General features: G+C 45.8%; 1 protein-coding gene and 1 long non-coding RNA gene across 2 annotated transcripts in view; both read right to left on the reverse strand.

Moving 5' to 3' along the window:
- Window positions 1-309: 309 nt before the first annotated feature.
- On the reverse strand, window positions 310-4,210 carry LOC149443205 (uncharacterized). The gene is made up of 2 exons (XR_016306689.1): window positions 3,976-4,210; window positions 310-426 (listed from the first exon to the last, which is right to left on the reverse strand). It is a non-coding gene; the product is annotated as an uncharacterized LOC149443205 (long non-coding RNA).
- A 19,100-nt stretch (window positions 4,211-23,310) lies between these two features.
- Window positions 23,311-26,660, reverse strand: part of FBXL16 (F-box and leucine rich repeat protein 16) — a 68,680-nt gene continuing 65,330 nt past the window's right edge. Inside the window, exon 6 of the mRNA XM_089655749.1 lies at window positions 23,311-25,540. Coding sequence (XP_089511875.1) covers window positions 25,392-25,540 — 149 coding nt within the window. The 3' untranslated portion in view covers window positions 23,311-25,391. The remainder of the gene's footprint in view (window positions 25,541-26,660) is intronic.

The raw sequence follows: 26,660 nt of genomic DNA on the forward strand, positions 1-26,660 counted from the left end.
AGAACAGGCTTGAGATATTGTCATAGAGGTGGTCAGTAGCAAAAAAGGGAAGGGTGAAAGCGGTGAAGGTTTCTACGGGTAACTGTTGGGCTGTTGGTGGAGAGGAGGTGGAAGAAAGGAAAAGAGTGAAATGAATAAGGTAGTGATCAGAGAGGAAAAAGATTGTTGGAGAGGTTGCATGGAATACATAGGTTGAAGAATACAAGGTCAAGGGTGTCGCCATCAGCGTGAGTAGAAGCATGTATACATTACTTTAGGGTAAAAGATCTTAGACTGAGAAGTTTAGAAGTAGAAGGAGTATTAGCATTACCAGGGATGTTGAAGTCACCGATGTGAATTCCAGAAGAGTGAAAGTAGGGTAGCCAGGCAGAGAAGTCATCAAGGAAGGTTGATACCTGTCCAGAGGGCCAGTGGATCACAGCTATCCTTAGAGATATGGGAGAAAACAGATTAATACAATGTGCTTCAAAGAAAAGAGTGTCAGAGAGGGAGGTGGGTGGAGTACCTGAAAGGTGCTATGTTGCCCTAGAACAGTGATGGCGAACCTTTTTGAGCCTGAGTGCCCAAACTGCAACCCAAAACCAACTTATTTCTTTCAAAGTGCCAACACTGCAATGAAACCTGAATATCGAGCTTTTGGTTTAGAAAAAACAACTCGTACAGTAGTGCAAACTAATTAACAGTACAGGGATGACCAGAGACTGCGGACAGTACAGGGATGACCAGAGACTGCGGACACAGTACAGGGATGACCAGAGACTGCAGACACAGTACAGGGATGACCAGAGACTGCGGACACAGTACAGGAGATGACCGGAGACTGCGGACAGTACAGGGATGACCAGAGACTGCGGACACAGTACAGGGATGACCAGAGACTGCGGACAGTACAGGGATGACCAGAGACTGCGGACAGTACAGGGATGACCAGAGACTGCGGACAGTACAGATGACTGCTGACCTTTGGGGAGGGAGGGGGAGCGGGTACCTGAATTTGACAGGTACCCGCTCTTACTTCCGCAGAGTTTTTTTTTTATCTTACCTGTTCTTCTATCCAGCCGCGCGCTGTCTTCCCGGCTTCTGTAGTGTGGGCGCTCGTCGGACAGCCGGATGCCCAGTGCACATGCGCGAGAAGTGCTGCGCTTTGTGATTGGTCCGGCGGCTTCTGGGATCTGTCATGTGTCCCAGGTACCGCCTTACCATTCACAAAGAGCACTGCTTCTTGCGCATGCGCACTTGGGACCCGGCTGTCACGCACACTACAGAAGCCGGGAAGACAGCGCGCCGCTGGATAGAGGGACAGGTACGGTCCCACTGCAGAGCTGAGCGGCCGGCCCGGTATTCTGACACGGCGGCGGTGGAAATACCGGACCGGCCGCTCTATATTTGCTCCATAAGACGCACTGACATTTCCCCCCCTTTTTTGGGGGAAAAAAAGTGCGTCTTATGGAGCGAAAAATACGGTATTCTCCTGGCGTGCCCACAGATAAGGCTCGGCGTGCCGGCTGTGGCACGCGTGCCACGGGTTCGCCATCACTGCCCTAGAAGGTTTCCCACTCTACCTAACTTCCGTCCACTGGGTCTGGGGGAGTGAGTCCAGAGAAGGCCACTATGGGAGAGGGAAGCAGGAGAAGCAGTGTCAGATTCATGAAGCCAGGTTTCAGTAACAGCAAGTAGATTAAAGGAGTAGGTAATAAAAAAGGTTGTGGAGAGAGGGGACTTTACAGACAAAGCAGGCACTCCAGAGGGTGCAAGAGAAGGAGAGGCTGGTTTTGGGAAGAAGAGGAATGGAAATTAAATAGTTTGGATTGCGGCTGTTGCCAGAGGCTGTGGGGTGATGGGAGCCCAGTTAAGTGATGGAGACCCAGGGTTTGGGGATATATCTCTAGAGGTTAGGAGAAGCAGAAAGGAGAGGGAGGTAATATGTGAGGTTGATTTTTATGGAGGGACATGCACCAGCGTCCTGGAGGTTTTATTAGCATGTGGGAGTAGAATTAGCAGAAGTTGATGCGTGCAGAAATAGGGAGAGGACAGGAGTGAGGGTGATCTATATAAGCTGTAGGGTGGAGAAGAGGGGTGAAGGAAAGAGTTAAAGAAGAAAGGACACAACTGTCAGGAGTGGTGGAGAGAGCATGTTACACAGAGGAAGGAGAGCTGAATGGAGAAACAAGATCACCTGCAGCCTGTTTGGTGTTTTTCAAAGTAGTTTGCTGTGTATTTTCGCTTTGTGCAATTGCTGAATTGCAAAGCCTGAAGTGCATCACTTGTATAAAGAATCACTTAAAGAGCTCCAGCAACGTGCCCTATAAAGGTGGTCTAGCTTTATAATGTGAAGGGTGTGGGTGGTTATTTGCCATTTATTCAATCAGGAGGTAATAAAAGGAAGCCTGGCTAGCAAAGCAGACTCTTCACATCTGAATCAGGCTGGCGAGAGGGCAGAGTTGTAAAGAGAATATCAGCCCATAATTTAGGCAAAACACTACAGAACAACATAAACATCATAATGACACAAACAGGGCTACAGATGGTGAAGGCAGCAACATAGCAAATGCACATAGAAACAATGCAAGCAATCTGTCAGTTTTTAGTTATTATTGCTAAATATTATTAGTATTTAGTAATTACTAGTTATTATAAGTTATTGTTAGTTGTTGGTATTATTATTATTAAGTTAATATTAAATGTAAATATTTAATAATTGTTGTTTATTGTTAGTTATTATTAGTTTTAGTTATTGTTTTTATTATTATTATTATTATTATTTCTTAATCACAACTAGCAATATCTAAATAATATTTAATAATATTAATAAAAACTAACAATAATTAAAACTAATAATAACTAACAATAAATAACAATAACTATTAATTAGGAAATACTAACAACTAGGGCCAGACTGACAACTCGTGGGGCCCCCGGGCAATAGGGGATCATGGGGCCCCTGTGTCCTTGCACAAACTCAAAAAGCCTATGAAAAAGGTACCAGGGGCATCTTGTGGGGCCCCCGGGCAATTGGGGATCATGGGGCCCCTGTGTCCTTGCCCAAACTCAAAAAAGCCTTTGAAAAAGGTACCAGGGGCATCTCGTGGGCCCCCCCCGGGCAATAGGGGATCATGGGGCCCCTGTGTCCTTGCCCAAACTCAAAAAAGCCTATGCAAAAGGTACCAGGGGCATCTCGTGGGCCCCCTACTGACCCCGGGCCCTCGGCAGTGCCCAAGTTTTCAAATGGTCAGTCCGCCCCTGCTAACAACATTTAATAATAACTTACTAATACTACTAATAATAATAATACCTAGTAAATACTAGATTATATACAAATAATATATAACAAAAATAATAATCATAACTAGCAACACCTAAATAATATTATTTTTGTTATATATTCTTATATAATCTAGTGTATACTAGGTATTACTATGTCATATTATTAAATATTAGTAATTTTTGCTAGTTTTTATTATTTCATCAATTTTGATATTATTGTTTAGTTATTAGTAATTACGTTTTTCTTTTCTTTCTTTCTTTTTTTTATTATTATGAAATAATACGAAGGGATCGATTTCCACCTTCTATAAACATTTCCCTCCGAAACCGTTTATTAAGAATAACAATGTAGCAAAATGAGCTGGCTGCGCTTCTTGAAGCTGATTATTAAAACATCATTAAAGGATAGTTAATTGTGCAGTGAGGAGGTCACATTCATATATATTTCCCATCCCCCTCCCCCCTTAGCCATCTCTGTGGCGGATGGACGGACCCCTACCCTTACTGTCTCTGCCCCCATTCTTTTTCTCCATCCCCCCCACCTCCCCGCCTGCTACGCTTATCCGACCGTCTCTGCTGCCTTCATGGCATCTACCGTATGCGCACTTCAGTTCCACAAGCTTACACGATTACAGCCAGGCCTGTCGCCCCCCCTCCTCTGTAAGACAAAACGATTATGATAACTAATTGCCTATAGCGTTGTATACGTACAATCCGCGGCCAGGCCTCTCCCTCCGAATTAGCGTCGGCAACAGCTGACGCGCACGATTGAAACATCACACCGAGATTACCGATTCGTTCCACGCATTTGTGTTTATTTAAAGAGAGGGAGGAAAAAAATCCCTGTGAAATAAAATTAACATTTCTATTCAGCGATGCAGAATACCTCCCAACAATCGAAAACGGCCAGAACGTAACGCTTGAGATTTGTGTAAGCCGATGCACGTTTAATGGCGCCCAGAGACGCACGTAGGACTGCGACCATTCATGTAGAAATCTGCATAAGAAAGGCGCGATTACAGAAAGCCGCTCGTTTTCCAATTTTTTTTTTTTTTTTGCGTTTCACTGTAATTTGGGGTGGCCATAGAGGGTCTGATACCTCACTGCGAGTACGGCTGTGAATGGATGGGATGATTATTTGCAGCCACGTCCGGTAATGTATAGGCAGAAGTGGCGCTAACACTCCTGGTATTAATGTCCAGTGCCAAAAGTGACCATTGATTAACCTCTTCATGCCCAGGTAATGCATATGTCGTCAGCAAAGAGGGTGAGCTTCAACGCCCATACGCTATATATATGGGTCCATGGGCTGCAGAGGTTTCTGTTCTGAGAGTGCGCTCATTGCATGGTCCCAGTCAGGGGCGGACTGACTACTCATGGGGCCCCCGGGCAATAGGGGATCATGGGGCCCCTGTGTCCTTGCCCAAACTCAAAAATGCCTATGAAAAAGGTACCAGGGGCATCTCATGGGGCCCCCTACTGACCCCGGGCTCTCGGGCAGTGTCCGAGTTTCCAACTGGTCAGTCCACCCCTGGTCCCAGTACAGTGACTGAGCTGTCAAAGACAACTCCCAGTCCCTCTCTGGAGTGAGGGGGGGACCAGCTCCTGATCATGTGACCACTGTGACAACCAATCCCAGTGGGGATATGTGATCAGGCAGTCCTTCCAACCACCTGGGCTAAAAAAACAAGTTAAAAGGATGCTGGGGCAGGGTGGTTAGTTTTGTAGCGTGAAGCTAATAACAATAATAGTAATAAACACCCAAACAAAAAATATAATAATAATAAAAATTATTATTATTACTTTTTTAGGTTTTGGGGTTACGGTTATGGGTTATTTATTATTACTATACTAATTTACTATTACAAGTATTTATTTATGATTATTTTGATTTATTGGTGTATATATTTAACATTTTTTTTTTATTATTATTATTATTATCCTAACAAATAAATAATGAGAAATAATAGGCAAAACTATAAATAAAATAATAAACAAGTTCTTAGATTGTATGCTCTCTTCAGGGAAGCCTATCCTGCCTTCAGCTAATAATGGAATCTTCTATTCCTCCTACCAGTCCATCCCCCACAGTTATTACCTTTCGTGCCACCAGCCCCTCCCTCTTAGATTGTAAGCTCCCAGGATCAGGGCCCTCCTAACCCTCTTGTATTGAACTGTATTGTTGCTGTATTGTCTCCCGTTATATTGTAAAGCGCTGAGCAAACTGTTGGCGCTATATAAATCCTGTATAATAATAAGAAGAAGAAGACAATAATAAATAAAATACTAATCCTGACCCAAACCCAATCCTAACCCTAACCTAACCTTAACTAACCCTTTACCCAAACAAAATAATAAAAAATGAATAATAATAATAAAAACTAAAGCTGATGGAAAAAACTAAAAACAAAAACTTAGCAACAAATGATGTAACAGATGATATTTTTCTCTACTGGCTAATAAAAAAACACCAAAGTTCAAAAACGCCTAAAACGCTGTATGAAAAACGCGCCAAAAATTCATACGACAATCAGCTCCTTCTAGTGGCCATAATGAGATATTTTCCTGAAATATCTCAATGGATAAAAAACCCTTATTATGGCCAATGATGCTGGTGATCATATTTGATAATCAAATTGCAAACAATGCGTCGATCATTTGTTGTGCCTCTGTGAATTCTTAAGACATGCGTATTGCAAATTTTGTTTTATACATAAACCTCTACCTGTAAGCCCCAATATTAGCTGCAGCATTAAGAAAAAGGGCTGCAGCAGCTATTGTTGGTGCATTCACTTAATGAGGTTTTTACAAGCATTTTCAGTCCCATGAGTCTAGGCATCACTGAAGGTACAAAATATTTAAGCCCTGATGGAGGAGTGTGTGAACCCCTGAAACGCGTCGGCTCTTATCCTACAGACTTATAAAATCATAAACATCTCTGGAACACCCTAGGTGGAGCCCCACTATCTCTGTATTTTCTACAAATCCAGTGTTCAACCTGCTCAACAATTTGTCAAAGCCCCACCCAGCATTCTGTATTTGCAGTCAGGCTGAATATACAGTACATTGGGCAGCACAGTGGCTAAATGGTTAGCACTTCCACTTGGCAGTACTCGGGTCGTTGGTTCAAATCCCAACCACAGCACCACTTGCCTGGAGTTTACATGTTCTCCCTGTGCCTGCGTAGGTTTCCTCCGGATACTCTGGTTTCCTCCCACACTCCAAAGACAAGCTGGTAGGTTCATTGGATCCTGTCTAATATGGCCCTAGTATGTGTATGTATGAATGTAAGTTTTTAGACTGTACACCCCTTGAGGGTTAGGGACTGATGAGAATGTACAATATATATGTAAAGCGCTGCGTAAATTGATGGCGCTATATAAGTACCTGTAATAAATAAAAAATAAATAAATAAATAATTCCATTATTAGATGAAGGTAGGATAGGCTTCCCTGAAGAGATAGGTTTTCAGAGATCACCTAAAAGTGAGCAGAGTAGGCGATAGTCTGATAAACTGGGGTAGAGAGTTCCAGAGGATGGGGGAGGCTCTGGAGAAGTCCTGGAGATGAGCATGGGTGGAGGAGACAAGGGAGCTAGAGATTAGGAGGTTGTGTGAGGAGCAAAGAGTACGGTTTGGGTGATATTTGGAGACAAGATCGGTGATGTAATTTGGGGAAGAGTTATAAATGGCTTTATATGTTATTGTTAATGTTTTGAATTTTATCCGTTGGGCAATGGGAAGCCAGTGGAGGGATTGACAGAGAGGGGTGGAGGACACTGAGTGGAGGTCAGTGGAGGGATTGGCAGAGGGGGGTGGAGGACACTGAATGGGGGCCAGTGGAGGGATTGGCAGAGAGGGGTGGAGGACACTGAATGGGGGCCAGTGGAGGGATTGGCAGAGAGGGATGGAGGACACTGAATGGGGGCCAGTGGAGGGATTGGCAGAGAGGGATGGAGGACACTGAATGGGGGCCAGTGGAGGGATTGGCAGAGAGGGATGGAGGACACTGAATGGGGGCCAGTGGAGGGATTGGCAGAGAGGGATGGAGGACACTGAATGGAGGCCAGTGGAGGGATTGGCAGAGAGGGATGGAGGACACTGAATGGAGGCCAGTGGAGGGATTGGCAGAGAGGGATGGAGGACACTGAATGGAGGCCAGTGGAGGGATTGGCAGAGAGGGATGGAGGACACTGAATGGAGGCCAGTGGAGGGATTGGCAGAGAGGGATGGAGGACACTGAATGGAGGCCAGTGGAGGGATTGGCAGAGAGGGATGGAGGACACTGAATGGAGGCCAGTGGAGGGATTGGCAGAGAGGGATGGCAGATATGAGGGGTGGAGGATACTGAGTGGAGGTCAGTGGAGGGATTGGCAGAGAGGGATGACAGATACAGGACGGTTAGTAAGGTGGATGAGTCTGGCAGCAGCATTCATGATAGACTGAAGAGGAGATAACCTGCGGTGAGGTCGGCCAATGAGGAGGGAGTTACAATAGTCAAGGCGAGATATAACAAGGGAGGGAATAAGTTGCTTAGTGGTTTCCGAGGCTAGGAACGGGCGTATCTTGGAGATGTTGCGGAGGTTGGAGATGTTGCGGAGGTGAAGTCTACAAGATTTGGACAGCGATTGGATTTGGGGCTGAAAGGACAGATGGGAGTCTAGGATTACACCTAGACTACTAATTTTACAAAGTAATATCTGGGCTTGCAAAGGCATTTTGTGCTCCTAGAGTGGGTTTATATCCTTTGTAGCTATTGAGGAATATATTTACATTTTTTTTTGTGCCCAGAGTTCAGCTTTAAGAGCTCCAGGGCAAAGGTTTAGCTGGTCTTTGTAGCCCACTCAGTGGAGGGTAACAGGACGCCATAGAGGGAGAGGTCTGGAGGGCTCTTGTGTCCAGTGCATGGCTTTGGGTTACTCCGAGTCATCCATCAACCTGTCAGCGCCTTGAACTGGAGACATTAACCCTTGTCCTGCCGCCAGAGAAACACAGGGACCCCCTGGCTGCTTCCAAGACCAGAGCCCTTGTATCTTCTCTGAAACATCTGGAATATTCATGACCTCCTCTGTCCTCCCTGATTTATTGTCCCCTGCACAGCACCACACTGTAATCACCTTCATCACAAACTGGTCCATAAAATGGGTACTTTCTTTAGGGAGGAGAAATTTGTAAGCTCCTTCACCCTTTTTAATTATTAACAGACATTTTTATTTTTTTTTATTAGTTTTATCATTTTTATTATAAATTTAATTTTTATTATTGCTATATTGTTTATTTTTTACCTTTTTTATTTTTTTTCCGTATCTTAATGCTGCTTTTCTCCAGCCACTTCTGGTCTGCATGCCCTCGCTCCAGTGTCAGCAACACATCATTGCTCTGGACTGGCTTCCTGATAATGATGGCGGACCATGCCTGCTCAATCTGTGGCAGCCACATGTAGTCTCCACCAGGGGGCACATGGGACAGGCGGACAATACGGGTTGGTAGACAGTTGTCGCCCCATAACGGGAAGTGCCTGAATAAGGACCTCCATGGCAGGATCACCGGGTATTCTTGCAGATATATAAATCTGAAAATAAATGTTTCAAATTACATCAATGTGTAAAAGGTTGAATGAGAATTTAGATATCATTTAAATCTGACCTCTGGCCTTCAGTCTTGCACGGTTGTACCGGCTCCTCTCCTGGACTGAAATGGCTTCCTCTGAATTCACTGCACACTGTGAGCTTCTCACAATGTGCATTAGCAACTGCAGAACAGCAGACAGAGCTCGCCTCCCACCAGCCGTGATCTGCCTGCACTGCATAGAGAAGCACTTTTCTGTTAGATGGGTTTGTACTTCCTCAATAGATGGGCCCATTCTTCCCTAATAGATGGGCCCATTCTTCCCTAATAGATGGGTCCATCAGTCCCTAATAGATGGGCCCATCAGTCCCTAATAGATGGGCCCATCAGTCCCTAATAGATGGGCCCATCCTTCTCCGATATATGGACTTATCTTTGCCCAGTATATGGGCTCATCCTTCTCCAGTATATGGGCTCATCCTTCCCTGATTTATGGGCTTGCCCTTCTCTAGTATATGGGTCATCTTTCTCGGGTAGATGGGCCCACCCTTACCAGATCTATTGGCACGTCTTCCCCAGTATATGGCTTCATCCTTCCCTGGTATCTGGGCCTGCCCTTCCTGTTTTCGATAGCTGGGCAGGTCCTTCCCCCAGTAGTTATGTGCCTGTCCTCCTCTTGTATATGGGTCCATCCTTCCCCATTATAAAGACCTGTACTTCCCTGGTAGATGGGCCATTCTTCCCTTTTATATGAGCCCGTCCTTCCCCGATATATGGGCCCTTCCTTCTCCTGTATATGGGCCTATCCTTTCCCAGGTATATGGGCCTGTCCTTCTCCAGCAGATGGGCCTGATCTTCCTCAATACATGGGCCATCCTACCCAAGTAGTTGGGCCCTGCTTCCCCAACATATGGGCCTGTCCTTCCCCGGTATATGGGCCTGTCCTTCCCCGGTATATGGGCCTGTCCTTCCCTGGCATATGGGTCCATGCTTTTCCAGTATATGGGTCAGTTCTTCCTTGGTACACGGGCCCGTCCTCTCCTGGTAGATCGGCCTGTTCTACCCCGGTATATGGGTCCATGCTTTCCCAGTATATGTTCCAGTTCTTCCTTGGTACACGGGCCCGTCCTCCCCTGGTATATGGACCTGTCCTACCCCCATATATTGGTCCATCCTTTCCCAGTATATGGGCCAGTTCTTCCTTGGTACACGGCCCATCCTCCCCTGGTATATGGGCCTGTCCTACCCCGATGTATGGGTCCATCTTTTCCCAGTATATGGGCCAGTTGTTCTTTGGTACACGGCCCATCCTCCCCTGGTAGATGGGTCTGTCCTACCCCGGTATATTGGTCCATTCTTTCCCAGTATATGGGCCAGTTCTTCTTTGGTACACGGCCCGTCCTCCCCTGGTAGATCGGCCTGTCCTACCCTGGTATACGGGTCCATCCTTTCCCAGTATATGGGCCAGTTCTTCTTTGGTACATGGCCCGTCCTCCCCTGGTAGATCGGCCTGCTCTACCCCGGTATACGGGTCCATCCTTTCCCAGTATATAGGCCAGTTCTTCTTTGATACACGGCCCATCCTCCCCTGGTAGATCGGCCTGCCCTACCCCGATGTATGGGTCCATCTTTTCCCAGTATATAGGCCAGTTCTTCTTTGGTACACGGCCCGTCCTCCCCTGTTAGATCGGCCTGTCCTACCCCCGTATACGGGTTCATTCTTTCCCAGTATATAGGCCAGTTCTTCTTTGGTACACGGCCCGTCCTCCCCCGTTAGATCGGCCTGTCCTACCCCCGTATACGGGTTCATTCTTTCCCAGTATATAGACCAGTTCTTCTTTGGTACACGGGCCCGTCCTCCCCTGGTATATGGACCTGTCCTACCCCCATATATTGGTCCATCCTTTCCCAGTATATGGGCCAGTTCTTCCTTGGTACACGGCCCATCCTCCCCTGGTATATGGGCCTGTCCTACCCCGATGTATGGGTCCATCTTTTCCCAGTATATGGGCCAGTTGTTCTTTGGTACACGGCCCATCCTCCCCTGGTAGATGGGTCTGTCCTACCCCGGTATATTGGTCCATTCTTTCCCAGTATATAGACCAGTTCTTCTTTGGTACACGGCCCGTCCTCCCCTGGTAGATCGGCCTGTCCTACCCCGGTATACGGGTCCATCCTTACCCAGTATATAGGCCAGTTCTTCTTTGATAAACGGCCCGTCCTCCCCTGGTAGATCGGCCTGCCCTACTCTGGTATACGGGTCCATCCTTTCCCAGTATATAGGCCAGTTCTTCTTTGATACACGGCCCATCCTCCCCTGGTAGATCGGCCTGCCCTACCCCGATGTATGGGTCCATCTTTTCCCAGTATATAGGCCAGTTCTTCTTTGGTACACGGCCCGTCCTCCCCTGGTAGATCGGCCTGTCATTTGATAATAGGGTCGTGTGACCGTTCGATCGGAACGTATCCAGCCCCCGTTTCCCACACTGCGCCTTCACCTTCAGACTTTTTTTTTCTCTCACTCTCCATATAAACACTATAACATAATGGCATGTGATCTGATTTGCGTTCGCATTTCATTCATACGTTTTTTTCCTTTCCCAGTGGCGACGGCAGTGAATGAACGGTCAAATCCTGTCCTTTTCATGTCGCCGTCTGTGTATCCCTGCATTGCTGAGCGATGACGTTATGCGCAGCGAATACAAAAGGCGAAGAGGGGGGAGGGGGCGGGGAGCCGGTTACCATCATTCAGTCTCTCCAGTGATGGAATCCCAATTACACTCACAAGAGGGATTGTATCAATATTGACAGGCCGGCCCTCCCGGGAGCAACGCCACACCGGCCGCCATGTGAACGTCTGATTATGATTTTCACATACAGGAAACGGTGACACGGATCACACCATGGAATTTTAATTGGGGGGAAAAAATGTTTGGCAACAATTTTATGAAAATTATCCGGGAGCTTCGCTGCTCGCCACTGTATATGGATGGAGAGGACGCTGAAAGTGAAATATAGATATATACTGTATATACCCCACTGTACTGTATACAGAGAGGAGAGACTATGTACAGGAAACACCATCGCAGATTGTAAAGATAGCAGAAATTGGATGGTGTGTGGTCAGATCTACAAATTCTATATATAAGATGAAGTATACCCATCTCCAGGACTATTGAAACTAAATCTCTCTCTGATCTCTCTCTCTCTCTCTCTCTCTCTGATCTCTCTCTCTCTCTGGTCTCTCTCTCTCATCTCTCTCCCCCCCCCCTCTTTCTCTCTCTCTCCCTCCCCTCTCCCTCTCTCTCCCCCCCTCTCCCTCATCTCTCGATCTCTCCCTCTCTCTCTGATCTCTCCCTCTCTCTCAATCTCTCCCTCTCTCTCTGATCTCTCCCTCTCTCTCGATCCCTCCCCCTCTCTGATCTCTCTCTCTCTCTCTCTGATCTCTCTCTGATCTCTCTCTGATCTCTCTCTGATCTTTCTGGCTCTCGCACTCTCTCTCTCATTTCTCTCTCTCTCATTTCTCTCTCATTTCTCTCTCTATTTCTATCTCTCGCATTTCTCTCTCTCGCTCTGATTTCTCTCTGATCTCTCTCTCTCCCTGTCTCCCCCCCTCTCTCTCTCTCTCTCTCCGGTATACAGGGAGGAGAGACTATGTACAGGAAACACCATCACAGATTGTACAGATAGCAGATATTGGATGGTGTGTGGTCAGTTCTACAAATTCTATATATAAGATGAAGTGTACCCAGGACCATTGATACTAAATCTCCCTCTCTGATATCTCTTTCTCTCTCTCTGATTTATCTATCTCTCTGATTTCTCTCTCTTTCTGATCTCTCTCTCTCTGATCTCTCTTTCTCTGATTGATATCTCTCTCTGATCTCCCTCTCTCTCTGATATCTCTCTGATCTCTCTCTCTCATCTCTCTCTCTCTCTCTGCCTCTCCCTCATCTCTCTGATTTCTCTCTCTCTCTCTGATTTCTCTCTCTGGTCTATCTCCCCCTCTGTCTCCCTCTCTCTCCCCCCTCTCTCCCTCATCTCTCGATCTCTCCCTCTCTCTCGATCTCTCCCTCTCTCTCGATCTCCCCCCTCTCTCTGATCTCTCTCTCTGATCTCTCTCGCTCTTGTGCGCTCTCTCTCTCATTTCTCTCTCTCATTTCTCTCTCTATTTCTCTCTCTCTATTTCTATCTCTCGCATTTCTCTCTCTCTCTCTCTCTCTCTGATTCCTCTCTGATCTCTCTCTCTCTGATCTCTTTCTGCTCTCTCTCTCTCTCTCTGTTATACAGAGAGGAGAGACTATGTACAGGAAACACCATCGCAGATTGTACAGATAGCAGATATTGAATGGTGTGTGGTCAGTTCTACAAATTTCTATATATAAGATGAAGTGTACCCAGGACTATTAATACTAAATCTCTCTCTCTGATCTCTCTCTCTCTGATCTATCTATCTCTCTGATCTCTCTCTCTCTGATCTATCTGCTCTCTCTGATCTCTCTCTCTCTCTCTGATCTCTCTCTCTCTGATCTATCTGCTCTCTCTTTCTCTGATCTCGCTCTCTCTCTCATCTCTCTCTCTCCAGTATACAGGGAGGAGAGACTACAGGAAACACCATCGCAGATCTTACAGATAGCAGAGATTGGATGGTGTGTGGTCAGTTCTAAAATTCTATATATAAGATGAAGTGTACCCAGGACTATTGATACTAAATCTCTCTCTCTCTCTGATCTTTCTCTCTGATCTCTCTCTCTGATCTCTCTCTCTCTGATCTCTCTCTCTCTCTCTCTCTCTCTCTCTCTGATCTCTCTCTCTCTGATCTCTCTCTCTCTCTGATCTCTCTCTCTCTGATCTCTCTCTCTCTGCTGGGTATATGTATTGTGTGCTGTAGTGAATGTACAGTATATAAATTGTATGATATATGGGTTGTACTGTCTTGAGAAAATATGGACTGAGCTTCATCGAGACGTGGACAATATAAACACTGCTGCTTTTGATCTTTCTTCTCTGCAAGACCCGTGAGTGCCTCTAAACCAGTTTTGGATTGATATGGGTTGTATTGTATATGGATTGTACCGTATATAGATTATATATGGGTTGTAGAGTGTGTGTGTGGTTTTTTTTTCAGGCGATGTCCGGCTGGCCTTCATTAGGTCCATGGAGGGGATTTGGCGGAAGGTTGTCATTTTATTTCAGCAGTGTCCCCTTGCAGTTTTGTTGCCTAGGAGATGTCCAGTGTCCCCCAGAACAAGTGTGGCCAGTCCAGCTGTGACCTGCCTGTCCTCGGACATTGTGAGTCAGTAGTCCTCGGGCACAGACACAGCTGAGAGAGGAGAATAGGAGGGGGAGGGGACAATCCATGAAACAATAGAATCTGCCTGAGTGGCTCTGTGCTGTCCATGGTGGAGTACAATGGGGAGATATTGGATATTTTTGTGATTATTTCCTCAGAATAGACAACGTATAGATTGCGGCTCCTTCCTCCTGATGTACGTAACACTATCCGGGGAGTTATACCGTCAGGATGAAAAGACACGTCTGTCCAAAAATAATCCATTCTCAACACTCAGCCACAATAGGCAGGGCCTAAAATACATGTAAAGCTTATCTGAGGATTATCAACAATTGCCTTTTATTAATAAAATATCATATTTTCATTAGTTGTATCAGTTTGTTGTGGATCTCCTGCAGCCCGTTTGTAGCCACTTCCCATCTCCATGCCCTCCAGCAATGCCCAATGACATTTCTTAGTGGGGATTCCTGATGCTGGTGACTATAATACTCATTGGGTCCAACACCTGGTCTTCTCCCTAAAGAGCATTCACCGGCACTTCCAGGTTCCTTAACCACTTCAAGTCCAGAGGCATTTACCCCCTTCCTGTCCAGGCCAATTTTCAGCGCTGTCACACTTTGAATGACAATTGGGCGGTCGTGCAACACTATACCCGTATTAATTTTTTGGTATTTTTTTGAGACAGATAAAACTTTATTTTGGTGGTATTTATTATTCACTGGGATTTTTATTTTTTTGCTATATAAATAAAAAAGTCCAAACATTTAAAAAAAAAAGTATTTTTTTAATAAAATTTTGCAAATAAATAATCTTTCTTCATAAATATTGGCCAGAATGTATTCAGTTATCTTTTTAGTAAAAAAAAATCAACCCAAATTAGTTTATAATCAAAAATTATAATTTTATAAAATTTTTTTTATTTTTATTTTTTTTATATTATTATTTATGGGTTTTTTTTTAACATACTGTCACCCTAGCAGTACAGTGTCACCATAGTGGGGAGTGATGAAGATTTTTTTTTTTTTACACTGATTGTTTTTACACCCATAAAGGCTGTAAAAGCAATCATTTCTCCTTCTCTCTGGCTGCATTCCTGCTGGCATTGAGAAATACTGTGAGAGCTGTGATTGGTCACAGCTTGTCACACAGTACAAGGCTGTTGTGAATAGCTCTGTACCATGTGACCTCTGTGATCATTCACAGATTTCACAAGTAGTAAGCAATGATGTCGGAAGTGACATCTTGCTTACTACTCTTCATGTGATCACTGATTGGCCAATCAGTCACAATCAGGATAAGAATGCTCCTTTCATTGGTGGTCAGTGAGAAAAATGCTCCTTACATTGGTGATCAGTGGGAAGAATGTCCCTTACATTGGTGGTCATTGAGAAGAATGTTCCTTACATTGGTGGTCAGTGGGAAGAAGGCTCTTCACGTTGGTGGGCAGTACGAAGAATGCACCTTACGTTGGTGTACAGTGGGAGGAATGCCCCTTACATTGGTGGTCAGTGGGAAGAATGTCCCTTACATTGGTGGTCAGTGGGAAGAATGCCCCTTACATTGGTGGTCAGTGGGAAGAATGATCCTCACATTGATAGTCAGTGGGAACTTTACAGACAGCCAAAAACATCATTGGTGTCCTACAGCTGGCTCTCTCAAATGGATTGGCCTTGGAACTATGCAGGCACTATCAAATGGGAGGTCAATCAACCACAGCTCAAGGAACCGCTAGTAACCTCTAGAGCAGTGGTTTTCAAACTGCGGCCCAAAGGCCAGATGTATCCCTTTGCTTGCCTCTATCTGGTTCTTGAGGCATTGTTCCACCAACTGACACCAATGTTGGGGCACCACTCCCCCTTCTGACACCATCAATGGGGCACTATTCCTCCCATTAAAACCACTGATGGGGCACTGATGCTGCGGCATTTTCTACTCACATCGGCCACAGTCCTACCCCCCTAAAGCCTAAAGGACAGTATACTGGCCCTTTGCTTAGAAACTTTGGACACCCCTGCTCTAGAGGAAGCCTAAGGTTCACTGGAACTCTACATGAGAATGGCTATTCTAGCATAACATAGCTATGCAATGGAAGCACGAAGGTCAATGTAAAGACTACAGCGGAGGACAGAGTCACCAATGCAGCTACTGGTCAAGTAAAAACATTTATTCACTGTGTATGGATTGGCAATTAGGTAGAAGTGAACCGTATCCAGATCTGCAAACCACTGGGAAGGGTTACAGAAACACATCTAGTCCATATTGAGTAAAAATGGAGCCCTATGTTCCGGAGGGTCCTCGTTCAGCTGCACAGATGGTACATTTGCCCATGTCTACAACACCAGCATACAGCGAACGGACAATGTTTTCAAACCTTTAAATTCATTGTGTGTTTCTTCTGGTGCCACGCCGGTGAACGCTCATATCACTTCCTATTTAAGGCCCTGCTCCCAGCCATTGCTGGTCGCTGAGGAAGCAGATTTCTAGAATAAGGGGGAAGGGGTTAATTGAACTTCCTCATTGACATGCATTCCCATTCTGTTGCTCAGCATTTTCCTCCTTCAGCTTTTCCCAGCATCCAATAAGTGGAAAATCAGTTCAGTGATGGTGCGCTCAGCTCCCAGGCTGCTGCAGGCCAGCCACAGACATAACAGCAGCTGAGCGCAGCAGGGACCCCAAGCCTGCCAAGGGCCGAGGAATGTCTGTACTCCGGTGACCTCTGCTGGACATATTTAAGTACTTCAGCTTTTCCTCTTCACCTTCATTGGTGGACGGGAGCCTCGGCTGTGTCACATAATAGCCTTCCAGATAAGTTCTCTTTATGTTGGGTTCACACCTTCATAATGCGTTAACATATGCAAGTTGATGTGCGTAAACGTGCGTTGTTTTAAAGCTGCTTAATGTACAAAAACACACCAAAATTGTCCATGTATTTTTTTGTAATTCAGCGCACCACAATGCACGGTGTTGAGTTTTGGTGTTCTACAAGACACGTCTGTTGGCAAGGTGCATTGGGGTATTATTAAGAATGAATGGCATTGCAGCACCTCAACATGCTTTTGAGCCAATTTAGATTTTTGCAGTGCGTTACCATGCATTATGTCGTGCAATAAAATGTGGTTCTTTAAGGCAGCCCATTATAATAAATGGGCTGCCAACACAACACCAGATTTGCTCCATTTTTAGCAATGTGGTGCACTGCAATGTACTATCATGCATTATGTTGTGATGCTATACAAGTGCATTGCCTAAGTGCACTGGCGTGCCAATCAAAATGAATGGCACTGCAACACCGCAACATGCACATGAGATGCAGAAATACCCTATTAAAGGAAACCAATACGGGTATTAATATTCTGGCTGCCATTGCTGACCAAATTCTGAAAATGTTACTGGCCTATGTAGCGTCCCCCTAGTTAGGTTGCTAGTAGAATTAGGTAAATTTAGTTGTTGGCTCCTCTGTAGCCAGATGGCAGAGTTTGATTGATTTTGGCTGTTCCGAGTCCTGCTGGTTGCATGCTCATCTTCCTCCCCCTTGTCTTCTAGTGAGTTCTATAAAGTGGGTTGGAAGAGGCAGACCCCAGACTAAATATTCATATAGCCTGAGCCAGTGGTCAAGGTGGTGACCAGCAGGGGGCTGAGGTGTGTATAAATAATCTTGTGCCTGGAACAGCAGGGTCCTTGTCCTGGAGGAGAAGACCCAGTCTGAAGGGCTGTTGCCCATCTGGGCAAGTTGGCTGAAAACTGTCAGAGTTTCATTGAGGTCCCACCTCAGGCAGAGCTAAGGGCCTATCTCTATAGTTATTGAGAACAGTTGGGAGAAAGTCTGCTGAGGATCTGGCCTGGAGGCTCATGGTACAGGGTCTGGCTGGTACTGGAAGAAGGCATCCATGGCCTGCGAGAGAGAGATCCTAGTGATTGTTGTTGCTTAACCCTGGAAGAGGCTGTTCCAGGATTGCAGACTTAGGGCTTTTTCTACAGTAGGAGTCCCCTAAGCTGTATGTCCACTACCACCTATTACAAGAGGTCCATCTTGAAAAATATAGCTACTACCAGAGAGTGTCCTCTGTTACAGTTTGCACTACATTTGGAGTATCCCAAGGCTGTCTCTACACCCCAACCAGGTTTACCAGCATTAAACTTCAAAAAGACACTCGCTGCCTGGTTATTGTGTTGAGAGATTTGGAAAGTGCTGTGTGCCTGGCTGGCTGCCAGAACTTGGGACAAAACAAGACCGGCCTGGAGTCTGCACTACACCTAACTATGATGCTGATTCAGTAAATTCAAGAGTTTCACCAGAGAAGATAGAACTTCTAATCTGGGTCAGGGAACCTTTGTAGTAATGAGGGAAGGTTGCAAGGCCCACTTATACTAGGAAGTACTGGATATTTCAAGGTCCACGGAAGGAGAACAGAGCGGTGGTGATGCTCTGTTTGACTAATGTGACGTTCCACAAATATATGTGTGAGAATCTCAGCGGAGTGCCGGTGGCTTCCTTTCATTCCGCATAATGGAGTTTGACACTTCAGACATATATATCATGATAGCTGTTGTTACATAACTGAAAATTCTACCTTTCTCTCAGCTCAGCATACATGTTGTGGGAAGTTGTGTTATTTTCACCGCCGCTGTGCAAGGTTTTAATTTTCACCTATGATAAGTGACACAGTTAGAGGAGTACTGGAGCATTTCCACTCCTGTTTCTTGTATGTTCACGTTGTAATGACAGGTCCTCTCAGACACCACCCTTGCCAACTTCTTAGGAACATTCGCATCCCATGATGATCAAAACATAGAGCTGACAGTAGAATTCTCCTCACTACAGGTTTGCTGCATCCAAAAACAAGTAAAATGCTAAATGATGCCCTAGGCATGTTGGGTAGGTGCAGCGTGGTGTGGCAGCTGTAATCACACAGAGGCCAGGAGTGCAGTAAACAATGCATTGAAGAACTTGCAAACAGTGCAACAGCGGGGCAGGCAAATCACCCGACCGGGGACTTACAGTCAGTGTAGTGGAGCACCAATGGAAATAGGCCCGAGCTGAAGACGGCGCTTGCCAAAGGAGGTGGAATGCGACCTGGCCAGACAAACCAAAGCGTGAGCTTGAGGGAGTATAGACGTAGGCCCTGAGCTTTCCCTACTTCTCTCGAACCTCTCCCTATTACTAGTGCTATCCCTGACAGGTGATACACTTTCCATACACTCGCCCCTTTGAGAATGCGTGCCAAAACCAGGGGGTAAGGACTTAAAAAGACTCTGCACAACCCAAGATGGCTGCCAGGGTCACCTGGATGCAGCATAGCCAACCGGAACGCTGCTCCTGTGAACCAAGGGAACCATAGAGAAACCAAGTTTCTCTTGACATCCCCTCTAGCTGCAGTACTGCTCCAGATGAGCGCCACCTACAGTGGAGAAAACAGATTGAACCTGCCTATAGGGAAACCTCCAACATATATAGCAGCTTCTAGATCAACTTTTCTCAATCTTTTTACCCCCCAGTAGAACCTTTGAAATAATTTTCAGGGAACCCCTGCTAAAATTAATTGAAAAGGGTCAGTGGGAAGAATGTCCCTTACATTGGTGGTCAGTGGGAAGAATGTCCCTTACATTGGTGGTCAGTGGGAAGAATGTCCCTTACATTGGTGGTCAGTGGGAAGAATGTCCCTTACATTGGTGGTCAGTGGGAAGAATGACCCTGCCCTTGGTGGCCAGTGGAAAGAATGCTCCTTACATTGGTAGTCAGTGGGAAGAATGTACTTTACCTTGGGGGCAAGTGGGAAGAATGTCCCTTACACTGATGATCAGTGGGAAGAATGCTCCTTACATTGGTGGTCAGTGGAAAGAATGCTCCTTACATTGATGGTCAGTGGAAAGAATGCTCCTTACATTGGTGGTTAGCGGGAAGAATGCTACTTACATTGGTGGTCAGTGGACAGAATGCTCCTTACATTGGTGGTTAGCGGGAAGAATGCTAGTTACATTATTGGTCAGTGGGAAAAATGCTTCTTTCATTGGTGATCAGTTGGAAGAATGCTCCTTACATTGGTGGTCAGTGGGAATAATGCCCCTTACATTGGTGGTCAGTGGGAAAAATGCTCCTTACATTGGTAGACAGTAGGAAAAATGTCCCCTGCCTTGGTGGCAAGTGGGAAGAATGCTCCTTACATTGGTGGTCATTGTGAAGAATGTACTTTACCTTGGTGGCCAGTAGGAAGAATACACCTTACACTGATGATCAGGGGGAAGAATGCTCTTTACCTTGGTGGTCAGTGGGAAAAATGTACTTTACATTAATGATCAGTGGAAAGAATACCCCTTACGCTGATGGCCAATGGGAAAAATGCCCCCTGCCTTGGTGGCCAGTGGGAAGAATGCTCCTTTCATTGGTGGTCAGTGGGAAGAATGCTCCTTTCATTGGTGATCAGTGGTAAGACATCCCTTACATTGGTGATCAGTGGGAAGAATGCCCCTTACATTGGTGATCAGTGGGAAGAATGCTCCTTACATTGTAGGTCGGTGGGAAGAATGCTCCTTACATTGGTGATCAGTGGTAAGACATCCCTTACATTGGTGATCAGTGGGAAGAATGTCCCTTACATTGGTGATCAGTGGGAAGAATGCTCCTTACATTGGTGGTCAGTGGGAAGAATGTCCCTTACATTGGTGGTCAGTGGGAAGAATGTCCCTTACATTGGTGGTCAGTGGGAAGAATGCCCCTTACATTGGTGATCAGTGGGAAGAATGTCCCTTACATTGGTGATCAGTGGGAAGAATGCTCCTTATATTGGTGGTCAGTGGGAAGAATGGCCTTTTTACATTGATGTTCAGAATGCCACCCTTCGAAAAAGCTAAGTAGATCATTGGTGTCTTGGAGCTGGCTCTGCCAATTGGCATTGGACCTGAAACTTTGCCGACATCCCCAAATCAGAAGGCAGTCAGCTACAGCTCAATGAACCCCTGGAAACCTCTGGAGGAACTTTAGGGTTTCATGAAACCTTGGTTAAGAATGGATTGTTCTAGAGCGTGCAATCAACAAATCTATGCTCAAATACAATGTAAGAGCCTCTATGGTAAGGATGAGCAAAAAAAAAAAATCTGGTGAAATTCTGCATGGAAACCAATCAGCTTCCAGGTTTTATTGCCAAAGCTTAATTGAACAAGTTGACGTTAGAGGCTTTTTGGCTACCATACATAGCTGCACTTTGTTTTAGTAAGTCTACCGCTAAGAGTTTTTATTTATCCAAAATTGTGGAGACAAGTGGGAAATTTCAGTGAAATGGTGACATTTTGCCTAAATGTTTTAATGTCCATAGGAATGGGCAAATTATGGTGGTTTGGGTATTTTTTTATGTATGCAATGGACTTTAAATAGCTTTTGTGGGTTATGGAGGCTTCTTTCCAATGCCTATTTTTGTGCCCAAGAAAACAATTGTCTCCCCGTGATGTCATAATTTTATGTTTCAGCCATACTGAACACCCCATTGAACACCTTTGGAATGAATGTGAATGAAGATTGCGAGTCAGGTCTTCTGAGGCCACAAATGGTCTTTTGGCTAAGTGGTCACAAACTCCCAGAGACACCCTCAAGAATCTTGTGGAAACGTAGTGTAAAAGAAGGCGGTTGAAGGTCAGGTGTCCCCAAATATTGACCTTATAGTATCATATATGCAAATCCTCAAAGAATATGGTCCAATCAAACCAGGCACTTCATTGGCTAATCACAATATTCCTTTGCGTTCACAGAGAACCTCTTCTCTAGATATTAAAGTGGTTGTAAACCTTTAGATTCACCCAGTGAAGTGACTGACCTTGGTGATACACAGAGATTAAACAAATCCTCCCATATAAGTTGTACTTGTTTATCTGCAGTATTCTCGCCTCTACATCCATTTAAAGTCCATATATATTTTTTTCTCTTGTTGTCAGGAAAACGTGTCAGAAGTGACTCAGAAAGTAGAGGAATGGGGTAACAGAAATGACACTGTCACGGTCCCCCCTCTCACTCCCTCGCTTCCCCCCTCCCTTCCCCATTACATGTCCCTGCTCCCGCACATAGCCCACACAAAGTGGTGTGCCGGGCGCCAGAGATCTGCTCCCTGCAGTGCAGTTTGCACCTCTCCTCGGCCGGATGCAGAGGAGTCGGCCACCCCGCTGTGCCTGCATGTGGATACCCCACGTGCAGGCCACCTGGGTGTCTCCGCGCGCCCCCTCCCCTTGTCTTGGCAGGCACAGCAGGACCTCGAGGTTCCTGCGCTCTGCGCCCGCGAGAGACAAAGGCCGCGGTCCCTGTGCGTGGCCGGAGTAAGGAGGTGGGGCTTGTTGCCTCGGAAACCCGATGCCGGGCTGGCCGTTGCAACCGGGAAGCGTCCTGCTCCGGCGATAAAAGACCGCAGCAGGACCCAAATGGTGCGTTCATCCCCTGCTTGGGACAGAGTGCTGTGAGGGGTCTGAGTTGCGGCCAGACCCCACAGCCAAGACCCTGCCAGACCCTGCAAGCCTGCCTACCGTGAGTGTCCCTGCAAGCCGCCTGCTGCCGAGTTTCCCTGCAAGCCGCCTGCTGCCGAGTGTCCCTGCAAGCCTGCCTGCCGCCGAGTGTCCCTGCAAGCCTGCCTGCCGCCGAGTGTCCCTGCAAGCCTGCCTGCCGCAGAGTGTCCCTGCAAGCCCGCCTGCTGCTAAGTATCCCTGCAAGCCCCTCTGTTGTGTTCCTGGATTGCCCCTTGCCTGCCTGAACTGCCCTCTGCTGTGCCCGGACTCTCTTTGCCTCCACTGCCCCCTACTGTGTGCCTGGATTATCTTTGCCTGAACTGCCCCCCGTGTTGTGTGCCCGGATCACCCATTACCTGCCCGAACTGTCCCTCTGTTGTGTGCCCGGGACTTAACCCTTGTTGCCCCGATCAAGTGTCCCAAATCCCTCAATAAAAACCTTGTGTGCGTTCTGTCCCGCCTACACCTCCGTCACAGACACCTAGAGCTCTGGATTGAGACAAGTACACACTATAGAGGGATATGCTTTGTTCATATGAGGTACTGTATACAACCACTAATTCAAAATGGTTAACTACACCTTGCCTGAATAACGGCATTTTGTTGACCGACACTCCCATATCTACCTATGTTTCTGTTGTTCCTAGAGTTGAGAAGACTTAATAAAAAAAATACAGAGACAATACACTGAAGCAAATACAACTGCTTGTTTTTCTCTGGATGAAAACTTTGAAGAGTGATATATTTTATTATATTTAAAGCATGGTGAGAAAACAGCACAAGATTGTTCCAAAGACGGTGCTCTCCAGAAGTGGGAAGAGTTGAAAAAGAGACGAAAGGAAAGAAACATGCAAGGCAGAGATCATGGGACACGTACATAGAGATTCATCATGTTACATGAGAGAGGAAGGGAGAGGAGAAGATCAGTAGATTAGGAGACCCTCTGGAAGAGATGGACAGAAATAGGTACACGAGAAGGGACAATGAAGGATGATCTGATTGTATCTTGAAGGCCATCACCCAAAACTGACTTCTTAGTTTTGTGTAGGCATTGGTTCACTGAGTTGTCCACTCATGTCTTAGATCTCCGGGAGACTCCAACAGTGAGACCTCCCCTCGTGGTTGTTTATGTCTCAATGCCCTCCCACAAGAAACTTGTCAGTTTTTTCACAGTTAAATCCACCAATTATCGTTTGTTCTTTTATTATTGAGAATCCACCGTGGGCACATCATGTCATTATTTGGCTTTGCAATGGTTGCTTTTCGTTGGAAAAATATCTCAACATTGGAGTCCCTCAGAGATAGAATAAGCCTTGCCAGCAACTACACAAAACTGACATATCAGATTTGGTTGGAGACGGCCTTTTACCCCTGAAGCATCCTTTAAACTATCACATCGTTGTGTGACATCTCACAGTTCCTGTGAAATTGGGACAAAGGCGTCAAAATCACAAACGCCATAAAAAAAAAAGAAAAACAAACCACACTGCTCCTCCCTGGTAAGCTGAGGGCACAGGCCATGGATGGAAGTAATGCAATTCAAATGTCCTCCATCTTCTGGTCTCAGTGAAAGCAGTGAAGTGAGCACAAGCAGTAATGTACAGGCACTAGGGCAAGCCGGGAAGATGTACACGAGAGGAAAGGATCCTCTCTGTCGAAGCAAAAAGGTTTGTACAAGGCGATTTCCACCCAGAAGATGTTCTGGTCAATGGTCCCACCGTGTCTTTCAATCTACCATACTCTTTGTTTCGGACTTGATGGCGTCGTTTTTGATCCATATACCGAAGGACGACCACCCAAGGCACCTCATGACTGACCAGTGTCATGGGTAGGTAACCTGTAGCTGAACGTGATGCAACAATGCATTTCTTCATCCTTCCTCATGTTGGCCAAAACAGCGTTCTCAAGTTGGCTTCCACCACCTTATAAACGGCATGACTGCGCTCATGCCAAGAAAGCTATTGTGAGGTTTACGCCTATAGGAAAAAATATAGAAATTCTGAGCTAGAAGAAGCAATGGTCAAAAGCCTGAAATGTTTACACCATAGAAAGAACAGGTCGACAAGGTGTAAAAACAGTCGAAACGGGACTGTGTTATAGGATGGGTTTCTATGAATCGACTTAATCCCTCCATCTCGATACAAGCCATAAAGATAGCATTGAGACTTTTTCTACAGCCATGCAGAACCTTCTTTGAACCTTCTAACTTTCTAAGAAGCACATCCATAGATGCCAGTGCCTCTCGAGAAGAATTCTTCGTAGATTTCTTTGTTCTTCTGTCAATCTTGTCAGCTGTGATGGCTCCAAACTTAGGACATCAACAAAAACCAGAATCAATGGATGCTCTGGAACAGACTAAGATAATAATCTTCTGAAGCATTAGGAACCAAAACATGAAGGACCACCACTGAACTCGAAGCAACATTCCACAATGGGCTGGACTCAACCTCACACCATAGAATCCTTGTAGAGTACGCTGATGGGGTTTTTTTTTTTAATCAGATGGGAGCCGGCTCTACTTGTGAGTTTCATAACAGTCCACGACAGAGAAGACAAGAGATGAGGCGTGGGAAATATACAACCCTTTTTTTTTCTTCGGAACATGGAATGAGGTCTTCACAAACCGGAGCGTAAAGTGTCTCCCAGGATCTTGTTCTCCTTTTGCTTGTCAACAATTCGATGGTTCGGCTGTGTCAGCCCACCACCCCTACTGCCAAAGTCTCCGATCAGATGGTCAGTGCTGGGAATGGTTCGGAGGATACGGTTCTAAAGGTCAGCTCCTGCGTTTTATTCGATCACAACACAGCGGGGCAGGTGCTGGGAGAAGTACTTGAAGAGTTCAGGTGTGGCACCCGGGCAGTTGGTGAGTTCCAGTTCTTCCAGATCCTGTAGCTGAACAAGGCCCGAAAGGCCAGTGGTTGTCAGCAATGGGCAACCTGAAACAACAGCAAAGTATTTAATGCCTCAGCATGGCTCCTAGAACTGTCCAAGTCTAGGCCTGTCTCTAAAATGAGTCAGACCAAGCTCAAAGAGTAATGGATGATGGGAGATTTACCCACGCTTGATGGGAATTCAACCCATGATCTAATACACACCTACAGACACATGGAGGGAGTCCAAGTGTACATGATCTAATAAAGACCAACAGATACATGGAGGGAGTCCAAGTGTACATGATCTAATACACACCTACAGACACATGGAGGGAGTCCAAGTGTACATGATCTAATAAAGACCTACAGATACATGGAGGGAGTCCAAGTGTACATGATCTAATAAAGACCTACAGATACATGGAGGGAGTCCACATGTACATGATCTAATACACACCTACAGACACATGGAGGGAGTCCACATGTACATGATCTAATACAAACCTACAGACACATGGAGGGAGTCCACGTGTACATGATCTAATAAAGACTTACAGACACATGGAGGGAGTTCACATGAACATGATCTAATACAGACCTACAGACACATGGAGGGAGTCCAGGTGTACATGATCTAATACAGACCTACAGACACATGGAGGGAGTCCACATGTACATGATCTGATATAGACCTACAGACACATGGAGGGAGTCCAAGTGTACATGATCTAATAAAGACCTACAGATACATGGAGGGAGTCCAAGTGTACATGATCTAATAAAGACCTACAGATACATGGAGGGAGTCCACATGTACATGATCTAATACACACCTACAGACACATGGAGGGAGTCCACATGTACATAATCTAATACAAACCTACAGACACATGGAGGGAGTCCACGTGTACATGATCTAATAAAGACTTACAGACACATGGAGGGAGTTCACATGAACATGATCTAATACAGACCTACAGACACATGGAGGGAGTCCAGGTGTACATGATCTAATAAAGACCTACAGACACATGGAGGGAGTCCACGTGTACATGATCTAATAAAGACCTACAGACACATGGAGGGAGTCCACATGTACATGATCTGATATAGACCGACAGACACATGGAGGGAGTCTAGGTGTACATGATCTAATACAGACCTACAGACACATGGAGGGAGT

Source organism: Staurois parvus, unplaced genomic scaffold (genome assembly GCF_062004578.1).
Source record: "Staurois parvus isolate SC_StPar_1 unplaced genomic scaffold, SC_StPar_1.0 ptg000867l, whole genome shotgun sequence".
In the NCBI taxonomy this organism is placed as follows: Eukaryota; Metazoa; Chordata; class Amphibia; order Anura; family Ranidae; genus Staurois; species Staurois parvus.